General features: G+C 39.9%; 1 protein-coding gene across 1 annotated transcript in view; it reads left to right on the top strand.

Annotated features, from left to right (window-relative positions):
- The window catches only part of ABI3BP (ABI family member 3 binding protein), a 169444-nt gene that overhangs the window by 17472 nt on the left and 128224 nt on the right, over positions 1–23748 (top strand). The window contains 2 exon segments of the mRNA XM_075168065.1: positions 5770–5949; positions 20892–20960. Of these exon segments, the coding sequence (XP_075024166.1) occupies positions 5770–5949; positions 20892–20960 (249 nt within the window).

Below are 23748 nucleotides of genomic sequence, written 5' to 3'. Positions count from 1 at the left end.
AGTGAAAGTAACATCTTGTCCTAGTATTGCTTTTGCTGAGCCTTCAGTGAAACAGGCAAACAGCTCAAAAAATATAAGTTGCCAAGATGAATTTATTTCAAAACAAAAAATAGTTACTTTATTTCATTTGTGCTTCATTCTAGAAGTTTGTTGCCATATCAGCACCTCAGATTACTTCTGTTTGTGCTAATTATTAGTTAATAAATTATCAGCCAGCTGTTGACATATCTTCTTCAGTTGGAGAGAGAAATAGAGAGCTCTTCAGCTGAAGATACTTCATTTGACAGGACCAAGATACATTTGGGGGTTTGGGTAGAAACAGAAAATAGCCAGTTAATTCAAATTCCAGTCACCTCATCACCCAAGTTCTCTCACGTTCCTTGAAACAGAGGAAAATCAAACCAGCTGGCAATTTTAACTAACTCCACATCTATTGTTACCAACAATATTGTAATGATGTAGCGGGCATGGGACACAGAGTTTCAAAGGCTTTACTTCTCTGTTACTGAAACAAAATTCTTTTGTTTGTTCTTTTGGAAAGTGAACTCTCAGGTGGTTTTATTTGCTTTTATTGGTTGGAAATACCGCTGTCCCCAACACTGAACTGCTGAACAAATATTGCTTTGATGCAACTAGCCCAGCGAACTGTTTATCTTTATCTCCTTACTTCTCTCCAGTAATTAAAGGCAAAGAAATTATATAAATCTATTCTTTGTGGTTACTGTTTTGCCTTTTCAGACTACTTTGCAATGGTGATTTCTTAGGGGGATGTTAGACCTAAACCAAAGGGCTTTGACTGAACTTTTGCTGTGAAAGTAGAAGTTGAAAATTGGACTTCTCTGTTTGTCTTGGAGCTAAATATGAACCATCAGTTAGAACTAGCTGGTATGAATAAGAGATAGTAGTAGTCCTTATGAATTCTCCCATCTTTTCCTCTGTTACTCCATGATTAATTAAAGTGATAAGAAAAAAGAAGATACTTCACATAATCCCTGGTTGATCCAAAGCTTGAACAACAAGTGTCCAGCTGAGTATTTTGTACATGTGAATTTCAGTTAGGTAATTTAGAGTTAAATTTTTCTAAAGTTTCAATGTTTATTTGCTCTTGGCTGCTGTTGCCTATACGTGACCACTTATTTTTTCCAACTAGCCAAACTATGGTGCTCCCAGCTGAATTTTTCAGACCATTTGTAGCTATTTTCTTCTTTCTGAAAAGTTATCAGTGGCTGGTTCCCTTATGATGCAGCTGATTCATTAAGCTGTCTTTAGAAGTCTTTCCCCTTATAGGTGAAGACTCCTTTCCCTAAAGTGATTCTAACACTGCAAGTGGTCTGATGCACTTAACATAGTGCTTTTAGTTCAGATGTGCTGTGCACAGTTTGTCTGCCTGGTTTTGGCCATCAGTTGACTTTTGTTGAAGAGAATACTTGCAGATCAGTGTGGAATTTCTGTTGGCAAGCCAGGAGGGAAAGATTGTTTCTCAGAGGTAGCTATGGGTCCCAGAATCTTTCATTTGGAGATGGCCTCAATGTAAAAGAATTACTCTACAAATGCAAATACTTAAGACCAGAGTTTCAATAACGCATGCCAAAAGCTGATACAAGTGAGTACGAGTTAGGAAAATTCAACCTTGCCTTGCTCTGTGCCTGCAAATGTTCTTTTCTGTTTGTAAGGTGTTTTCAGAATCTCTTTGCTTTGTAATTAGAGGGCCAAGATAGAGATATTACTCAGAATGGGAATGATTGATTTCCCTGTTAGTTGTCCAAAATACTGTGAGATCAACACAAGTGAAATCTATTTTGCTCATGTGCTCCTGAGATTAGTCCCCATTTACCAAGCTAATTGAAGTCCTTTATATCCGTACTGCTCCCGGCTGGCCCTCTCTTGACGAGACTGGCAGCGTCTGTGCAGCACGTAGCGCTGAGCTCTCCCTGGCTGGCTGCAGAGGCCCCTCTGCGCTGCTGTGCCCTCCCTGTATACCTCTTGTCCACTCCAAGGATTCCAAGTGACCACGTGGGCCTTCCTCATAGGCCTTAACATGAGTTGCATTTTGTAACGTTGTCATGGGAGGCTTTTTTGTTTGTTTTTAATTCTGACCAGTGTAGTGGAGCTGGGCTTACAGTCTCCTGCACAAAGCTGCCTTTTCCTTTTAGATTCAGGAAATGCTTGAATTTGTTCATAAGGGTCCAGGTCCCCTTTGAACTCATGTGACCTCCTTGAGACTGGAACATTTAAACTTTTTTTTTAATTCTTTAAGAACTATTTATTTATAATGTACTCAGCTATAACAAAAGAGGGTTGCTTCACAGCCTTTTGTGTTTGTATTTATGATGCTAAGAACTATACTGTGTGTAGATGGGCACAACAGTGAGGTGTTGGAAAAGTGCAAGGGCTCTTGGAAAGATGTTGGAGTGTTAATCTGTTGGCAGGCAGACGAGCTGGACTGATGACTAAGTAGCACACTGACCTGGTTTGGGGAGAGATTTCATTCTCTACAAAGAGTCCATACCAAGAGCGATCTACCATGCATTGATAGCTCTGCCATGACAGAGAGCACTTTCTGTGCTTGCTGGCTTCTTTCTGTCCTCATCGTTCTTTGTTTTTATCTCCTGTGTAGTCTTTCGCTCTCTGGAACCCAAGTGCTCTCACTCAATAGCTACAGTTCCCAGCAAACTAAGGTTCTAAATTCAGTTGGGAACCGTTGTTGCCTCTGATAGAAAAACTTGTCAGTGTTGGCCTTGGTTGCTCCACTTCTGTCCATACACTTCCAGAAAGTGGTCAGCCTCTGATAGTTATTGTTTTACCAGTTAAAATTCATCCCTCGATTTCAGTGATTGTGGAATGCACACAGCCCATGGAAGGGAATGTGCTTTAGTCATATGAACTGTAGCATCTGTGTTGTTGCTTTAGCACGGTTATTTTCCTTTCCTCTCAGCTGAGATCGACCGAGCCCTCTCAGCTAGGAGAACTTCTGCTGTGTGGAGAGAATGAAATAGTAAGCAAGGAGCTTACAGAAGGGGTGGAAGATAAGTTATGTTAAGAAAAGCATGGAGCAGACCCTATAGCTAGATCTCCAAGGAGAGGAAAAGAAATATTTTTTTTTTCCTAAACACTGCAGGGACCTTGCAGTATTTGTTGCCATCCAGGCTATCACTGAAAAGATCCTGTACTTAAAAGTGAACTAGAGGAAAAGGACCTGCCCTGTCAGGATGGTGTGGGGAGGACAAGCATTTATTTTTTTAAACTTTAAGTTAATCTCCTTTTCTTCTGTTCTGCCTTATTCTCTATTTCCAAAAATGCAGTATTCCTGTTTATGTTATGCTAGAACTGTCTTTGAGTTTAAAAGCTGTCTTGGTGGTTTGATGTGCTAGCTATAAAGAAAAGGTCTAAACGGTTCTACCTCAAAGATGTTGCTGTCTTGGGATCCCATTTAGACTTTCTGTTTTCAGAAACTTCACTGACAGCTTTTAGGCTTAAATAAAATCAAGACCCCGTTGCACTATAACTGGCTACTTATGAATAAAATACAGTATCTATCTAACTGGACTCAAACCCACTTGAATTCAGTCTTGAATTAGAATTAGGTCTTCAAATTAATGTAAAGTATAACTAAGAGATATATAGAAACAACTGTGTGTAAAAAAAAAAAAGTGCAATTGTAAATTTAAAATTAAAATAAATCTTTGCTAAAATTTTTTAAAATCTAGTTTTTGGTCTGATTAAGAATTTTAATACAGAAATCAAATTATTATCTCATATTTGAATCAAGTACTGTAAGTCTTGCTTTCTTCTTAGACGTGAATATTCAACGGAGACCAGGAGATCATCCTTTCATTTATGCTCAGCTCTCCAAAGTTAGGTTAGAGTTTTGCAGACTACATAATTTTAACAAATCTAGTTCACTGTCAATCAGAGGTAATAATCCTAAACTTTGTTGGCATGGAACGCTTTTTACTAAGCATCTTTATGAAGCATATTAGAGGGGTTTGAAGTCTGTTGGGTTTTCTTCCTGGTTTCTGCTATTTGGAGCCTTGTCGATATTCAGCAGTTTCATATACTGAAAATAAAAGAAGTTAGGATGTCTCCCAGATAAGGAAACAACCGCCACCCCTTCCCCTGTGATGGTATTGTACTGCTGAAAATGTCAGAGATTTGAGTTTTCTAGAAGACTTGCAGTCTTCTGCAACTTGGCAGAGTTGCCTTTGGAAAAGTCTGACAGTTTCTTGGCTGAGTGCTTTTACTTGATCAGCCTTTAGATAAAGGAAGAGTCTCATCGGAGGCACATGTTTTCCATCAGTTTTACTTGTACGCTTCTTTCTATAAAGGGAAGAGACATAAAGTGTTTGGCTTAGGTCTTTACATTCAGTGTGCAGACAACAGCAGGTGCTCGACAGGACTACTAAATCATCTTCACAGATTGGGGATTGTGGCCTCTCAGCAACTCTAGTCATTAGAATTTCTCAAAAAAAAGAAAAAAAAAGAAGGGTGGGCTGGGATGATACCAGAGAATCAATATGTACTTGTCTAAAGAAACTTTGAACACCAGTCTGCAATTATTGAGAGAGAGAAAGGAAGAAAGGAAGGGAGGTAGAGTGAGGGAGTGAAAGAAAGAAAGAAAAGGAAGTTCAGTATAGCTCTACCCTGTTATTTAATGACAGGTCATACATCTTTCATTGTTTTTCTTCAGGATTTAGCTTCTGAAGTAAAACGATTTTGTGCAAATTTCTGTTTTTTTCCTGAAAAGTTAATTTCAGCACTCATGATTGGAGAGATGCCTGAAAATCTATTGGGAATAAAAATTCATGTTATGAGAATGGGAAGAGAAATAATAACGCAAAATGTATTATTCTAGTGCCAGTGTTGTAAATTTGGGGAAAAATCATTACCTTTTTTTTAAAGCATTGGCATTCAACAGTTCTGAAAACATGATAAGGCTAACAGTGACAAGGGAATATTAAAATTGTAAGTACCAAGGAACGCAAAGCTTATCCTCCCCCACCCCACCAAGAGAAGATGAAACACCTTTTTGTAGCCTAAAAAATTGATTATTCTGTTATGAAGTCATTCTGTGTTGTTATAAGTTAAATTTTTGTAGATGGATATACAAGATGTTTCTTGCTTATGTGCTGCTCCCCTGGAAAGCATAAAAATGAATGTTTAAAAAAAGTTTCTTAGTAATTTTGAGTAAAGTATATATGTTGGTTAGGTGTCCTGGTGTAATTCCAACTAGAAAATTACCTTTCCAGCCCAACATAGAAAAGAAAAAAAAAAAAAATTGTGGCATTTTAATTTGGATCTAGTTACTGTTTATCCTCTACCCTAATTTTGCAGTGTGATTAACTTAATGTTAAAACTTCATATTTTTTACTAACAAAAAAAAAAACAAACTTGCAAGTTTTTCACCTATGGGTCCTATAGATGGCTAATACTACTATAACTCCCTCATTTAAAGGAAAAAGTACTTGCATTTTTTCCAGTTACTTCATGCACTTTTCTACTAGTGCAGTTGTGGAAGATGTTACAGCTAATGATAGTACTAAACTAATGATGGAAAAACAGACATGTTGGAAACCAAAATTTTACATGACTGTTGGTTTACTTTTTAAAATATGCTTAGTTTCTAGGAGACTCCACCTTTAAGCAATTGTTAAGTTGCTTGTGACTAGCAAATTAGACAGCCCTACATTGTTACATTGTCATATTCCATTGCTGAATATATGATCACAAGAAAATACATTCTGATCATCTCTTTTTTTACTCTTTCCCTAGTGAAAAGGCAGAGTCTGAAAGTTCAGATCAATGCAACAGATGACACCGTTTGCATGAGGTATCTTCGACCAAGTCAAAACACCAAACTAGAAGGTTTTGTCCTGGGTTATGGAAGTAACTTCTTCTCCAATCAGTACATTCCTTTACCTTTGGAAGGAAAAACCTACATAACAGAACTTGGTAAGGTATATTTGCTTTGCATGCTACTGTTGTCATGAATTGTGGGAAGAGAGTGAGGAGAATATGAACCTTTGGGTTTCTTAATTTTTGTTTCTATTGGGTTGTTGCTCAGGGTTTCTTTGTGTTTGTTTAAGGTTGTCTTGAGGAATTCCAGATGAAAGTGGAATTAGGATTCTTCAAGGAGAACAAATAGTTCTTGTTGTTTGGAAATGTTTGCTACTGGTATTTGTTTTGAGGATTTTCATTGTACTAAGAGATTGTACTATATTGACCACATCACAGATCAAACGGGATGATTTGCTTAAAGTTGCAGTTATAAAGTAGAATACAAGGGAGATGTGCATGTTTTTAACAAATAGTACAAGAAGCAATGAAACAGTTCTGAGAACTGTGTGGCTGATTCCCTTGGCTAGAAACGTTTGTATCAATAGGATGCCTTTTCTGGCAGGGGCCTATTCCAGTTCTATATGTTACAGAATTTCTATGTCAGAAGTTATGGATGGAATTCCATGAGCTGTTGTATGGAAGAGATTAAACCACATCAAGAATGTTATATCCTGTTGCCTGGGATAGGAAGGAAGAAGGGAATTTGGTTGTCCCATTGACTTGGGGTTATGTCAGTATAGGCAGGATAGCAAAATAGTAGAATTGGATTAGTTAGAATTGTCTGATAAATGATTAAAACATTGACTTATCAGGATTTGACCTTTTAAGAAACCTGTTCAATCTCTGAGGATTTTCCTTTTGCTTTCTTTAATGTTTTCTAGCCTGAAATGAATCTGGGTTACCCTCATCATTGTAATGCCAGTGATCTTGGTGTAAAACAAGGGGGAAGAAAGGATGCATAGGCATAGAAGTAACAATTACCGTCTTTTTGATGTGGTCAGTTGAGGCAATTCTGGAGGTCTGCTCCAGGCTGAAAACTGCAGAATAAAAAAGAATAAATAAGATGTTAGACACAGAATAATTAAGATATTAGAAACTTTCATTAGGTCACTGCAGCAAAGGCTGACTTTTGCTTTTTCGTGACTTGATACTCCTGGGATCTTTCTCTATTTCTAGCACCAATCCAGTGTTTGAGTTCATAACTGTCACTTAAGCTGTGTTTGATTTATCTGATTTATCCCATGTGTAACTTTTGAATCAGTTCACTAAGAATGGTGTACAGATTTTCTGTAGAATACTGTGAATTGGGCATAAGTAATACCTGCATAGCTGTATTGCAGGAGTAGTGAGGATTAATATTTTTCTCTGAGATCTTTGGAAAGAGGAAAAAGCACTGAATGTAACATCATGTGTAGATCATTTGCACTCCCTATTTAATAGCAGCTTTAATACCTAATGCTTTGTGAAACTGTATAAAAACAGGAAGCTGAATGTCACCTGGAACATATGGGATTTTGGTATTTTGTAACTTTAATAGCTAATGGCTGGAAACTGTAGACACCTTTCCTTAGTTCTGCAATGCATCAGAGTGCTAGCCACATGCGTATTCATTAAAGCTTACGGTTAAGCAATCAAAATCTTGTAGCAATGAACACAGAAGACGAGAAAACTCATGAAGCATACAGCCTGTAATGAAATGAACACATTTTCTCTAGTGTATCTGGAGAGGGAAAAGCACAAGTGTTGGGAATACTCTCCTTTTCCTTTTTAATTATTTTAAAGGAGAATAACTTCAAAATTTTAAATTACTCATACTAATACAAGTTGTCAATCAGTTTCCTAGTGACAATGAATCTATGATTGTGACTTCTGAGTGTCCAGTAACTGAAAATGCGATGTGCAACATAATGTAGATAAAGACTAGCATTTTCAACTTTAAGAAAATGTCATCTTTGAAAGGATAGGAATAAAAGAAGCTAACAGCAATATGTACTTCAAGTCACAAGCATTTATTTAAGGCAATTAACAGTACATTTATTGGAGCTATTGCTTTTAGTTAAGAGATATAGGGTTAGATTATATGCTTTGTGGAATTGTTTATTGGAGTTTGGAAGCAGAGAGCACATCCTCTTTCCCATTTCATTAATAGTAAACACAACAATAAACTGCAGTTTGACTGTACTTTCCAAGTGTGTACAGAACACGAGCTAAAGTGTCCTGGTTTTGGCTGGGATAGGGTTAAATTTCTTCCTAGTGCTGTGTTTTGGATTTAGTATGAGGAGAATGTTGATAACACACTGATGTTTTCAGTTGTTGCTAAGTGCCCTCCTAGTCCAAGGACAGCTCCCGTGCCTACTGACTGAGCTAGGTACACAAGATGGGAGGGAACATAATCAGGACAGCCAGCCCAGCTGGCTAATGGGGCATTCCATACCATGTGACGTCATGCTCAGTAAATTAATGGTAGGCGTGATCCGATTGCTACTTGGTTATCGGTCAGCGCGGGTGGTGAGCAATTGCATTGTGCATCACTCATTTTGTATATTCTGTCATTATTTATTGTTATTATTATTATTTTCCCTTTTCTGGTCTATTAAACTGTCTTTATCTCAACCCACGAGTTTTTCTCACTCTTACCCTTCTGATTCTCTCCCTGTCCCACTGGGGGGGGCGGGGGGAGTGAGTGAGCAGCTGCGTGGTATTTGGCTGCCTGCCAGATTAAACCACGACATAAAGCAAGAAACATCAGTTGTGGCTTTGGCTCTATTTTAGAGTGACTTGTGTGGCAGAGGTGAAGAGAAGACACTGATGATTGCTAGCACCCCCCACAGTTTCAGGGACCAGCTGCTGGCACAAACTGGAGGAGTTGCAGGATGGTTCTTAGTTTTAGGAACAATGATTAGGTTTCATTCTGGCAGCCAGAGAACTCAGCTCAGCACACACTTTATGTGGATGTTAGAAAAAATAAGGTATTGTAGAGGGACAATAAAAATACTCTCAAGATACTTTCCAAAGATACAAAACCCCTAGACCCTATTGCTGAAAAATCTTACAGTTATATTTGTACTCCTAGTACATCTCGTACATGATGAAGTTGGCCTAGTATGCTATCTTCATATTAAAACAATATATTTTTTAAATTTTACACTAAAAATTGTCTATTCCATGTTCTAGATATTCTAGTGATTCAAGTGCCACTGTACACTTTGGAAAAGATCTTCAATGGGTTCCACACATTTTTCCATAATCAAAACAACTAGGTTTATACAAAAATATTCACATTCACCCTGAGAACTCCCTCTTGGTCCTCTCATGCTTTGGCTTATCCGACTTGTACAGAACGCAGATGAACTTTTCAGGCTGCCCTGAATAGTGGTTGGTTGTGGTTTTTACTGAACAGGATGTGGAGGGAGTGATTCCCAAATGTGAAAACACATTGTGGCCTATTTAGACCCAGACTAATAGAATTTAATGTTTCCTCCTCTACGGTCAATTTTAGTGGTTCATGGAGAGAGAATACCTTTCCCAATCAATTTAGGGACTTTGATCACAACCTTAAATTGGTTTGGTAGCTGAAATATAAAGATCAAGAATGGAGATTAAGAGCATTTGTTAGTTACTAAAAGGTATGTTTTTCCCAATGGATTAAGGAACATTGCTTTAGAATATAATCTCCTGAGAGAGTGACTAGATCCAGGAGAATAGAATCTCTGTATCTAGACAAAAGTGGATCTTGTCCTAGTAGTATTAAAATTGTATATTCAGTGAAGATTTGTACATGAAGAAGATGGTACAGACATGCAATCAACTGTAGGCCCTACTCAAAGAAAAAAAAAATTCATTAATTTAGTAGTTAGGCCAATGTAAGAAAACATACACACTTTGCATGTAAATCAGTCGTGATTCCCTCCTAAAACGCATCAGTCCTTTAAAATGTCCTTTGTCCTTTCTAACAAACAGTGTAGGTCTACACAGCAGAATGAAGTGTCTTGCAGCCATTTCCTTGATTTAGCTCTGCATGCCTGGTTTTCTTAATGGAGCAGCATAATCAGTATTCTGTTTGGTAGAGGAGCCAATGAGGAGAGGTCCTATGCTGGACCATGTTCTCACCAACAAGGTGGGGCTGGTAGAGAATGTGAAGCTCAAGGGCAGCCTTTGCTGCAGTGACCATGAAATGGTGGAGTTCAAGATCCTTAGGGCACCGAGGAGGGCGTGCAGCAAGCTCACTACCCTGGACTTCAGGAGAGTGGACTTCGGCCTCTTCAGGGATCTGCTTGGTAGAGTGCCATGGAACAAAGCCCTGGAGGGAAGAGGGACCCAAGAAAGCTGGTAAATATTCAAGGATCACCTCAGGAGCAATGCATCCCAAGAAAGAGGAAACTGGGCAAAAACACCAGGAGGCCTGCATGGATGAACAAGGAGCTCCTGGACACACTCAAACACAAAAAGGAAGCCTACAGAGAGTGGAAGCAAGGACAGGTAGCCTGGGAGGAATACAGAGAAATTGTCCTAGCAACCAGGGATCAGGTTAGGAAAGCTAAAGGCCTGATAGAATTAAATCTGGCCAGGGATGTCAAGGGCAACAAGAAAAGCTTCTATAGGTACGTCCATGATAAAAGGAAGACTAGGGAAAATGTGGGCCCTCTCCGGAAGGAAATAGGAGACCTGGTTACCGTCCGGAGAAGGCGGAGGTACTCAATGACTTCTTTGCCTCGGTCTTCACCGGCAAGTGCTCGAGTTTCACCGCCCAAGCTGCAGAAGGCAAAGACAGGGACTGGGAGAAGAGCTGCCCGCTGTAGGAGAAGACCAGGTTTGAGACCATCTAAGGAACCTGAAGGTGCACAAGTCCATGGGACCCGATCTATCCGTGGGTCCTGAAGGAACTGGCGGATGAAGTTGCTAAGCTACTATCCATCGTATTTGAGAAATTGTGGCAGTCCGGTGAAGTTCCTGCTGACTGGAAAAGGGGAAACATAACACCCATTTTTAAAAAGGGAAAAAAGGAAGCCCCGGGGAACTACAGACCAGTCAGTCTCACCTCTGTGCCTGGGAAGATTATAGAGCAGATCCTCCTGGAAGCTATGCTAAGGCACATGGAGGACAGGGAGGTGATTCGAGACAGTCAACATGGCTTCACCAAGGGGCAAGTCCTGCCTGACCAACCTAGTGGCCTTCTATGATGGAGTGACTACCTCAGTGGACATGGGAAGGGCTGCCGATGTTGTCTATCTGGACCTCTGTAAGACCTTTGACACGGTCCCCCACAACATCTTTCTCTGGAGACGTATGGATTTGATGGGTGGACTGTCCAGTGGGTGAGGGATTGGTTGGATGGATGCATCCAGAGGGTAGTTGTCAATGGCTCAATATCCACATGGAGGTTGGTGACGAGTGGTGTCCCTCAGGGGTCTGTTTTAGGACCGGTACTGTTTAATATCTTCATCAGTGACATAGACAGTGAGATCGAGTGCACCCTCAGCAAGTTTGCAGATGACACCAAGCCGAGTGGTGCGGTCGACACGCCTGAGGGACGGGATGCCATCCAGAAGGACCTGGACAAGCTTGAGAAGTGGGCCTGTGTGAACCTCATGAGGTTCAACAAGGCCAAGTGCAGGGTCCTGCACCTGGGTCGGGCAACCCCCAGTATCAATACAGGCTGGGGGATGAAGGGATTGAGAGCAGCCCTGCCGAGAAGGACTTGCGGGTACTGGTGGATGAAAAGCTGGGCCTGAGCCAGCAATGTGCGCTCGCAGCCCAGAAGGCCAACCTTCTGACGTATCCTGGGCTGCATCGAAAGCAGCATGGCCAGCAGGTCGAGGAAGGGGATTCTGCCCCTCTACTCCGCTCTAGTGAGACCCCACCTGCAGTACTGCGTCCAGCTCTGGAGCCCTCAGCACAAGAAAGACATGGACCTCTTGGAGCGGGTCCAGAGGAGGGCCACGAAAACAGTCAGGGGGATGGAACGCCTCTCCTGTGAAGAAAGGCTGAGAGAGTTGGGCTTATTCAGCCTGAAGGGGAGAAGGCTCAGGGGAGACCTTATTGCGGCCTTTCAGTACTTAAAGGGGGCTTATAAGAAAGATGGGGACAAACTTTTTAGCAGGGTCTATTGCGACAGGACAAGGGGGAATGGTTTTAAACTAAAAGAGGGTAGATTCAGACTAGTTATAAGGAAGAAATTTTTACAATGAGGGTGGTGAAACACTGGAACAGGTTGCCCAGAGAGGTGGTAGATGCCCCATCCCTGGGGACATTCAAGGTCAGGTTGGACGGGGCTCTGAGCAACCTGATCTAGTTGAAGATAGGCAGATGAAATATTCTACCAGAGGCTGGCAGGAGTCTCCCAGTCGCTAGCCCTTGTTCTCGTGGGGGACTTCAACTTTCCAGATGTCTGCTGGAAATACCACACGGCAGAGAGGAAACAGTCGAGGAGGTTCCTGGAGTGTGTGGAGGATAACTTCCTGACGCAGCTGGTAAGCAAGCACACCAGGGGAGATGCCTCGCTTGACCTGCTGTTCACGAACAGAGAAGGGCTGGTGGGAGATGTGGTGGTCGGAGGCCGGCTTGGGCTTAGCGACCATGAAATGGTAGAATACTCAATACTTGGTGAAGTAAAAGAGGGGGGCCAGCAAAACCGCTACCATGGACTTCCGGCGGGCGGACTTTGGCCTGCTCAGGACACTGGTCGAGAGGGTCCCTTGGGAGACAGTCCTGAAGGGCAAAGGGGTCCAGGAAGGCTGGACGTTCTTCAAGAAGGAAGTCTTAAAGGCACAGGAGCGGGCTGTCCCCATGCGCCGCAAGAAGAACGGGCGGGGAAGGCGACGGGCCTGGCTGAACGGGGAGCTCTGGCTGGGACTCAGGGGAAAAAAGGAGAGTTTATCACCTTTGGAAGAAGGGGCAGGCAACTCAGGAAGAATACAGGGATCGCGTTAGGTCGTGCAGAGAGGAAATTAGAAAGGCAAAAGCCCGGCTAGAACTCAACCTGGCCACTGTCGTGAGAGACAACAAAAAATGCTTTTATAAGTATGTTAATGACAAAAGGAGAACCAAGGAGAATCTCCATCCTCTATTGGATGCGGGGGGGAACGTTGCCATCAAGGACGAGGAAAAGGCTGAGGTACTCAACACCTTCTTTGCCTCAGTCTTTAGTAGTCAGAGTGGTTATCCTCAGGGTACTCAGCCCCCTGAGCTGGAAGACATGGACGACGAGCAGGATAAACCCCCCATAATTCAAGAGAATGAAGTTAATGACCTGCTATGCCACCTGGACGTTCACAAGTCTATGGGGCCGGATGGGATCCACCCGAGGGTACTGACGGAACTGGCGGAGGAGCTTGCCGAGCCGCTCTCCATCATTTACCAGCAGTCCTGGTTAACTGGGGAGGTCCAGGACGACTGGAGGCTCACCAATGTGACTCCCATCTACAAGAAGGGCCGGAGGGAGGATCCGGGGAACTACAGACCGGTCAGCCTGACCTCGGTGCCAGGCTAGATCATGGAGCGGTTGGTTTTGAGGGTGCTCACGAGCCATGTCTGGGACAACCAGGGGATCAGGCCAGCCAGCACGGGTTCATGGAAGGCAGGTCCTGCTTGACCAACCTGATCTCCTTCTATGACCAGGTGACCCGCCTAATGGATGAGGGAAAGGCAGTGGATGTGGTCTACTTGGACTTCAGTAAGGCCTTTGACACTGTCTCCCGCAGCATTCTCCTAGAGAAGCTGGCGGCTCACGGCCTAGACAAGTACACTCTTCGCTGGGTAAAAAACTGGCTGGACGGCCAAGCCCAGAGAGTTGTGGTCAACGGAGTTAAATCCAGTTGGCAGCCGGTCACGAGCGGTGTTCCCCAGGGCTCAGTGCTGGGGCCGGTCCTGTTCAATATCTTTATCAACGATCTGGATGAGGGGAACGAGTGCTCCCTCAGTAAGTTTGCAGACGACACCAAGCTGGGTGGGAGTGTTGATCTGCTCGAGGGTAGGAAGGCTCTGCAGAGGGACCCGGACAGGCTGGATCGATGGGCTGAGGCCAACTGTATGAGGTTCAACAAGGCCAAGTGCCAGGTCCTGCACTTCGGCCACAACAACCCCAGGCAACGCTACAGGCTTGGGGAAGAGTGGCTGGAAAGCTGCCCAGAGGAAAAGGACCTGGGGGTGCTGATTGACAGCCGGCTGAACATGAGCCGGCAGTGTGCTCAGGTGGCCAAGAAGGCCAAAGGCATCCTGGCCTGTGTCAGAAATAGCGTGGCCAGCAGGAGCAGGGAGGTGATCGTGCCCCTGTACTTGGCACTGGTGAGGCCGCACCTCGAATACTGTGTTCAGTTTTGGGCCCCTCACTACAAGAAGGATATGGAGGTGCTGGAGCGTGTCCAGAGGAGGGCAACGAAGCTGGTGAAGGGCCTGGAGCACAAGCCTTATGAGGAGCGGCTGAGGGAACTGGGGTTGTTTAGCCTGGAGAAGAGGAGGCTGAGGAGAGACCTCATCGCGCCCTACAACTACCTGAAAGGAGGTTGTAGCGAGGTGGGTGTTGGTCTCTTCTGCCAAGTCACTAGCGATAGAACAAGAGGAAATGGCCTCAAGTTGCACCAAGGGAGGTTTAGATTGAACATTAGGAGAAATTTCTTTACTGAAAGAGTGGTCAGGCCTTGGAACAGGCTGCCCAGGGAAGTGGTGGAGTCACCATCCCTGGAGGTATTTAAAAGACGTGTAGATGAGGCCCTTAGGGACATGGTGTAGAGGGCATGGTGGTGTTGGGTTGACGGTTGGACACGTTGATCTTAGAGGTCTTTTCCAACCTGTATGATTCTATGATTCTATGATTCTATATCCCTGCCCATGGCAGGGCCGTTGGACTATGTGGCCTGTAAAGATCCTTTCCAACCCAAACTATTCTATGATCCTATAATTGTCCCTGATTCGAACTGAAGTATGGGGAATGAAGCAACGACTAACTTATTTTTTTAATAGATGACACAATATACACAATAATATATATATCTAAGGCCCATGACTTCCATATTTCCAACCCTGTCACTGTTGATTAAGATGAAATTTATTGTCAGATTTTTTGCTGGGTCACACACCTCTTATGTCCTGTTAACAATAAACTTGAAGTCAGCAGATTTATTGATTTATGAAATTACATGTGTATATGTGCATATATTTTAAAAGAAATTAATAAGGATGTGATCTTTCCTAGGATTTCCAGGAGACATATATGGCTTTGCAGCGAGTGTGACATCCGCCTACATTTCATCCATTAAAATATTCACCACCTCGCTGTGGTGATTCTTATCTTAAAATATTTATTTTTCCTTTCTTTTGCAACTAAAATAATAATCAAGCCAGTAACATCATCCATGAATTGGGAACTACCTGCAGAGGGCAAGTACAAAGAGAAAAGAGTTCTGTTGGATTTCCTGAACTTGTAATGAGCTCATGCTGGCAACAAACTCTTGAGCAGCTTCATGCATTGCTAGATAGATGAATTTGAATCACAGTGAATGTTAAATGACAATGATGAGGCAGCATCAAAGTTTGGTTCAAAAAAGTATGCTTCTTTATCAGGATACAAGATGTGGTTTTTTTGTGCTGAGTGTACTTTATGAGCTTACATGACAGTAAGCAACGTTATTATTGGTCATGTAACCTATTCAGACTGTGTCAAAAGATACCAAAATGTAAATTCAGCTAGACTAATAAATAAGGTGAATAGACCCATGCAAAAGTTCTGAGCTTGACTTAAACCTTTATCTAAATCTGTTCAGTCTGCGTGATTCATAGAGAAAGAGTATTTCCTTGAGAAATTTGTGCTAGTTTTTTCTAACTTGGTTAGGAAGATTGCAAGTCAGCCTCCTTGAATTTGTTGATACTGTTGGATGAACCCAAAAAATTGGTGGAGACAGGAAAATTTGGTAAGAATGAACAGTGATTAGCTAACAGAGTGAACAAAATTTATTTCCTTTTCAGTTTCTAAAACCAGCTCAGAGTTGGGCTGTGCTTTGGCCTTTCCTTTATCTGAGCCAGATTGTACAGTGTAAGAGGAGAATGTATTGGCCATCCTGCTTCATAGCAACCATAATAAGTGATGGGTGAATTTTGCATGTACATAGGGAAGAATTCTAGTACCACCTTGAACACTTTTACCACCTTAGTAATTCAGGGATGTGTGTTAGAGCAGTGCTTAGCTAAAAGATCTTGCTGCGCAGTTTCTTATATCTGATCAATTCCCAGAAATGTGCAGATGTATTAACTACATGCCAAATAATGTGAACATTAATTCAGAAACATGTGGCTTGCTAATAACTTACCAAAAAAACAGATTCTTATTGCTAATGTTAGATGAGCCCAGTGGACTGGAGGACCTGGAGGAGGTCAGCAGCTGCACCTTCAGCTGGACAAGGTGGTACTGACCAGCAGCAGGTTCATTCACAACAGCCCCTTTGCCCCCTTCTTTGTCTTTTCCCATGCTTGTTATACCACAATACACTTTGATCCTTCCCTTTCTCCACCTTTGGCCTTTGCCCTTAACAACATCCTGTAGTAAGTCTTTAGCAATCCCTAAATTCAGATTAGGGAATTGCAGCCTGAAGCTAAAAAATACTTTGTTTTGATCTCTGAATCTGCGGTTCTATGAGTTCTAATGATGCATTGTAACACCATTTTAAAATTTATCCTACGTTCACTAGTCAGTTCATTCTTACATTGTTTTGCTTTCAACTGCATTTTTGTATTGGCTGAACCCTGAATTGAATTAAAATAATATGCTTGAACACAAGCCGGATTTGCTAGTATTTTGCAGTGCATGTTAGTTGCCTGCTGCCACTTATTTGATAGCCTAGCTCATGGCGTATGGAAGTAAGTGTTCTCCTATATTAGCTTGATGTGTGAGTGGCATGTATTTTTGTTTTGTTCTGGTTGTCTCCTGAAGCTGTTAAGGTGGATAATAGAAGTTTTTTTCTTTTAATAATTTTATGTCACTAATATCACAGAAACTTAGTCAAAGAGTTGTTTTTTTCTTTTAAAATGACACCAAAGTGCTGGTTTACTTCTGTGCAACTTGCAGTCTTTGAAATGTTTCTTCTGTGGTAAATTGTAGACATACCTGTATGAACATGTAGTGTGTGTGTCTTTTAGGCTGTCTGCATGAAAAAATGCTGAGTAATTGAAGTAGTTCAGAAAACTATTTCATCTAATTGGTGACGGTTCATTGAGCTGTAGTAGCCTTCATGTTTAAAAACTAACACAAGATAACTGAATGCTTCTGTCTGGTATTTTTGAGAAGTGGAAGGAAAGGATATAAGAATATGTACTGAATGCATACTGAACTACTGTATGTATCAAATGTTATAGGTACGAATACTATTGCTTTACAAATACTATTGCTTTAAAATACTAGTGCCTCAGGTGTGTGACTAGTCTTCCCTCCTGCTTCAAAAATCATTTGGTTACGTGTACGTGCCTGCCAGAGTGTTGTGCTTTGGTCCAAAGTGGCACTGCTTTATTCAGCTGTGGATATTTAAACTTGAAAGAGCAATTCTGATGTTGTATTGGCGCCTCTCAACTGAATTGTCAAAACAACCCATGTTTGGGGAATTACAACACAAGAATTAGGCGTGAATTTGTGGACTAGCACTTTTCTGGTACATCTGGGCATTTTCCTGTAGTACTTTGTGGCTAGAGAATTGAAGGTGGTCATTATTTGGACTTCATTTCTCATCTGCAACTTCAAGGTGTTTATAAAGAAATAGTTGTATGCCAGCTGAAAGGAGCTCTGACATTTGTCATTCCAGCCTTAATAAAGGGGACTAGGCAGTAACAGGTTCAAACAAGTGGATTTGTTATGTTACAGCAGCCCTTCAAGGATGTGTAAGCAGCAAGGAACCACTAAGATTTTCATAGCAAATTTGCAAATGTATTTCAAACTGAAGTTGTTAAAGTTTGCATTGTTCCGTAGGGATCCATCATTTATGAAATTCTGGATGCTTACAAGATGAGAGCAGACAGATCTGTATCTTGCATCTGTATCATATGTATCTCTGTTATATACTAATGTATGTTGAAATGATTTCTGGGGGCAGATGCTGGGTTTGTGGATTTGTGTCCAGATATTTGAACATTAATATTTGAACATTAACCTTAATTATGTAACTGCCATTTTCTTACTAAACACAGTTCATACAAAATAAGAAATATTCAGCTGTAAACAGAATTGTCTATACTCTGTGATTTGGTTTGCGTTTACTTGAGGTTGTCATTTTATTTTAGAAATGCACTTCTCTTTTTAAATATATTTCAGTGTAACTAGTTGATGTATTCTGTGAATCATAATGACACACAGTCAGAACCCCATATTTTTATGGGTCTGACGGTCATCTTTCTGCTGCCTAGCTCTTATTTCAGCAGTCAATTTAACCTATCCCTTAAGGATTAAGATGAAGTAGCACAAGCTAAATTATGGTTTTATTTAGCTTTCTGTATTTCACAGCATTTTCTTTTTCTCCTCCTATATTACTCACCTCTCCCCAAGATTCCTTCTTCTCAAAGACATGGATCTGTAGAGTGGATTATGCATATATAAGCATCATAAAGGAATGCAGACGATCATAAAGAGTTCTTGCAACTTGATGGAGTTTAATACATGGATGAGGCAATGTTTTACGCCCCTGAAAATGAATTAAGTTGTAGTAGCATCAGATGAAGTTCTGTGTTGTGATGATGACTGATGCATACATTTCTTGGCAGGAGGACTGAATCAGTGTGAAAACTCAGTGGCCTTCTGAACTTAATAAATGAAATGTTAAATTGCAGTGGAAGACTAAGAAAGAACTCCCATTTCTAAACTTCAATCAGGGCTCATTATATGAGATTAAGCAAGTTGTCCGCCTTTCTTGGTTTCAGTTTCCATGGGTATAGAATGTATCTCTGTCCAGAATAGAAGTATTTTAAGGCCTGTGTCCTTCAGTCTGTGCATAATGCTTTGATACTGTGCATCAAACAGATTAATTTAAGTTAAACTACAGTTGCTGTACTCTTAACACCTATATAGTAGCATGGGTGGTTCTGCTCAGGAATGGCAAATCATATTTCTAAATTAAGATATATTTTTAGTTAAGTTCAGAACAGAATTTTAGTGTTGATAATTTCAAATTCTGATTTTAGTTATAAAGATCATAATATTGTCTTAAATTCAGTGGTTCTAAACCAGACAAGTGGTACTGTTTAAACTTGTCTGTTCTATAGCAGAGCTCGCTCAACATCTAGTCTTAGCCTGTTTTCCTAAATATTTCCTTTTGTAGATTGTATTATCAGAAGAGCTGTGAGTTTTCTGGGAAATGGGGATGTGTTGTCTTCTTTATTAAAGCAACATTTGCTAAATCCACAAAAAAGCTTAATGAACAGCACCTAACACAAAATATTCCTGCTGAGAGCACTTTGCTACAGAACAAAAGCACCTATTAGAACTAATGATTCCTAATAAATACCAGGGTTTGTAGCTTTAAGATGTGCAGGGAAAATTTTACATTCTTTGTTACATTACCACATTTTGTTTAACAAATAATCTATTTCTATACTGCTACACATGTCATTTCAGACTTCAGCCAGAATGAATTTTTCCAGTGATGGAGCAGGGCAAAACTAGCTGTTTCAAACCATTTGGATAACTTTCTTTCACAATCTTTGGATATTTTGTTGATGAAAACATAAATTTTTGCTGTTTTGAAGACTGACTTTGTAGTTCATGAGTTTTTAAGGTGATGTTTGAAACTAATTTTGTGGAAGTTGAGGTTGCTCAATACTTTTGAGAATTGTAAGAGTCTCACAAGTGGGCATGAATGCATAGCAGAAAACTGGGATTAAAGTACAGAGAAAACAAATTACTTTGAAGTGTCACTTATTTCTGGTTTTAGATCTCAACACAAAAAATGTCCAGATGATTGCACAGATCTCAGAAGAACTGTGTGCCACCCTAAATATGAAAAAAGATTTTTTTTGTAAATGATAGATATTTGCCCTTTGGGTTGCTCTTTCTTTTTAACTAATTCTTTTTTCCACACTGCTTCGAGCAGCTGTTTTCAATGCTCATCTTAGTTATGTTTATATTGGGTGGAGTTGAAACTCATATAAAATCAATAATTAAACAATTAAAGTACACCCATAATACAGATTTACAGTGACTTAAATGCATAGAATCCATTCCAGTCAAAGTCACAGCCCTGTGTGGATTTTACATACATATTAGTCCCTTGCTCTTAAATGTTAGTAATAACTTTACTTTCACAAAGAATATTCAAAACTGTCAAAGCCCTTAATAGTTAAATCTCATAATAAGTCTCTGGAAAAAGTATGTAAACCTAATTATAAAACAAGCCAGTAACCGATGTGGAGATTATCTTAAGCATGTCTGACATTGTGTTGTTTCCTGCAACCAGACAATCATACAAATCTTGAATGATTTAGTATTAGTCTATTGGAGTATGTACTCCTAAATGATCAATGCATTTTGTTTAGTCTTTTTACAATATGTCAGCTTTTTACTGAGAAACTGCTTAAAACGAGAAAACTAAGGTGTATACCGTGAAACACAATACAGAAAATATTGTAGGAAAAGTTCCTCTGGCTCCTGTCAGGAGAGTAGGTATCTCGTGGTTGTACTCTTCAGGCTTTGCCCTCTTATTACTTTACCTGTTTTACATTTTTGTTTTGCCATCACGTCTTCCTCTTGATCTGGGTTTTCATTCCCCTTCACTTTCCAAGTAATGTTTGCGTTGAAATGTTACATGTATGTCCTGTTATGTTCACCTGTTTGTTGTGTCTCAGTAAAAAAGAATTGCCAAATCTTTTGTGCATTGGTGTATTATTTTTTCTAATGGCTAGAATATTTCTGAATGATTGGTGAATAAATCTTCAAACAAACATGCTGAAAGATCACAAAGATTGGATAACGTGTCAAGCATTCACTGAATATTGGACTTTCTCTTATGAATTATAGGTTAATCCCTTTCTCAAGTAAAGTACACGTACAAGTACACGTCTGTACTAATTGCTGCTTTCTTCATTTACAGATGCAGAGCCGCGGTATTTGGTTTCAGTAAGACCAGCACGTGTTTCAAATAACAAGAAATCTTGTTCAGGTATTTTACCACTACTGCATCTCTTTCTTAAAGTGGTTAAAGGAAGACAGAATCTTTTACTGGGTTTCTCTGAAAAGATATTTGTAACTAGGTGTCTTACTGGGATGCACAAATTCCATACATAGGAAGGTAAAATGTAGGACAGTATTTCCTAGACAGTAATTAGTTACACATGTGGTGTTCAAAACATGAAGTACCTAAAGATTGTTCTTGTAAAAAGTTCTTACAAATGAGAATTGAAATTTAGAATACTAATTTTTTATATCATTTTTAATGATGTTTAAAGAAGTCACAAGTGCATGCAAAAAAAGTAAGAGTTTTGACATACAGTGATCTGGTGTATTGAAGTTACTCTTCCAAAACTACCAGTAAGGATTCCTTCATCCATGGACATGTTAATGTTCTTTGTTTCTCATTGGAAACAGTAACACGTGTGTGTGTGTGTGTGTGTGTGTATATGTAAAAAAAAGTATCTGTAAATTAGTACTACTACTAAGTTTGCTGATGCAAGAAGTTAAGGAAAGAGGGATGTTTCTAGCTTAAACTATACATAGCAGAGCAGAAATCTGAATTTTATTCTTGTCTGTTCCAAAGACATTCTATATGACCTTAATCATGTCATTAATATTGTTAGTTTTTAATTCCTTACTTTAATATGGAGATGACTCTCAGGATCACTGGGCTGCTGCAAAGAATAAACTGATAGTATGTATGTATATATTTATAGTTTGAGATCCTTATATGAATTTTTTCCTAATTCCTGGTAACAGCTTGGGATTAATTTCTTCTTGCTCTTGGCCAGATGTAAAACAGTATGTCTGAAGAGGTTTTGAAAAGTGATTTACCTTTCAGATGCAACATATATATATCAAAAACCACAAAACAAAAAAAAATGCCAAATACACTACTGGGAAATTATTAATTTTTGTATCTACAGTCTACAGAAACTAATTTGTAGAACAAGATTCAGGTAATTGACTTTTCAGCCCAGCAGACAAAGGTGTAAGAACAGCTGTTGGTTTAGTGCTAGCTAAATACATGCAAGTCTTTTTAGTAGTGAGAATAGTTAAACTGGACACATTACCAAGAATTGTAGAGTCTGAGTTGCTGCAATTTTAAATTTACAACTGACGACTGGTTACATTTATAGAAGATACACTGTAGTTCAAACTGTGATTAATACAAGGGAGTTGTATGGTTTGTATTCGTATAGATCAACATAGATGATCACCGCCTCATTTTACAGTGTATAAATCATCGCAGTCTCTAACTGAGAAGTAATGGCATAATAAGAGTCATAATCAAAATCATATGTAGGTCCTCCCAAAAAATAGTATGATTTCAAGTTATATGAGAGCTTGTTTTTTCTTTTTCTTAAAACTCACATATTTTCCATGTTTCCTCAAAAAGTGATCAAGAAAGGGATTTTGCTATAGATAGTAGACTTGTCAGATAGTTTGGTGAATGATCAAACTATTTCTTCTAAGTTTTTCTTTAAAAATGGAGAAAGAGTATGGGAACTGGTCCAGAAAACAAGAAAATTATTCAGACATTTGCCCTTGTGGAAGTATCACATGTTCCACAGTATTTCAAAGCATGTCATACTTCCTCTTGACAGTAGAGAGTGTTCTTGTTTGTTTGTGGGGGTTTTGTGGCAACTTATTAATTATCAATATGAAATAAAAACCCACATGGTTAATGTTTCTAAATGAACACACGTGCATTGGTTGAAAGTACAAATCAGACTTTCATTGGGGCTTGTTAAGTGAAGAGATATTAGGGTTCAAAAGGCATGAAAAGAAAGTCAGATCTGTTTCACAACAGTGAAAAATACAACCCTTAGATCAGTGGCTTATAAACTTTTGGGGAATTTGTGGTCACCTGTACATTTTGAGGAGGTACAGATCCTTTAGATTTTTGAAGTGTGTAATGCGATGTAAAGAATATATGAATTTCCTTTAATTAATCATCTTTCAAACACCAAAGGTTCTCCTTGGGCTTGTAGCAATCCACAAACTACAGGTTCAAAATAGTTGCTCTAGACCATTTCTTCATTTCCAACTATTAGCATTTAAATCTTATTTAAAGAAAGTTCTTTCTCCACATGAGAGTTATGCTACTTCATTCAGACCGAAGTTAAAGTATCATGCAAAAGCTGAACACTTTGAGTGTACTAGGTTGTTAAAAGAGAAAAATGCCCCCAGATACAGACACCGACTCAGATCTACCTACAGGTAAAAGCCACAGAATTTTTCTAGGTTTTATTTTACTCTTGACATGCTATAGAAATGCTCAAGAATGCTGTAGAAAATATGAATTATCTATGGACAAAATTGCAGTGTTGCTAAGAATCCTGCCAAGAAGTTACTATTTCTGTCACATGCAGAGAGACTTCCTAATGTCCTGAACTCTGTGTAACACCTTCTGTGATGCAGTCCAAGACAGCCAGAGCTTTGAAGTTAATCTGCATATAGCATATTCTCATACTAAGCATACCAAAACCACCCACTGTTCATTTAAAAAAACTAGGTTTAACTGGAACATAGGCTGAAAAAAGAGAAATAAAGAAAACCTATAATTAGACAAAATTGAAACAAAGTTTAATAAACAAATCTTCCTCCTACCCACCAAATAATAGCAAGAATTGCTTTAGGTTTATCCTGGATCTGCAAGTCTGGTGGTGAAGTCTTCCAGTTTCTTCCTAAGTTGAAATACATGCTGTACAAGTCCAGAGAGGACCTAAAAATAGTCTTTCTGAGGCTTGCGTGTCTGATACCTGCTTTCTAAA

Source organism: Calonectris borealis, chromosome 1 (genome assembly GCF_964195595.1).
Source record: "Calonectris borealis chromosome 1, bCalBor7.hap1.2, whole genome shotgun sequence".
Lineage (NCBI taxonomy): Eukaryota > Metazoa > Chordata > Aves > Procellariiformes > Procellariidae > Calonectris > Calonectris borealis.
The sequence above is the reverse complement of the archived record's forward strand: the minus strand, read 5'-3'. Positions and strand labels throughout refer to the sequence as shown.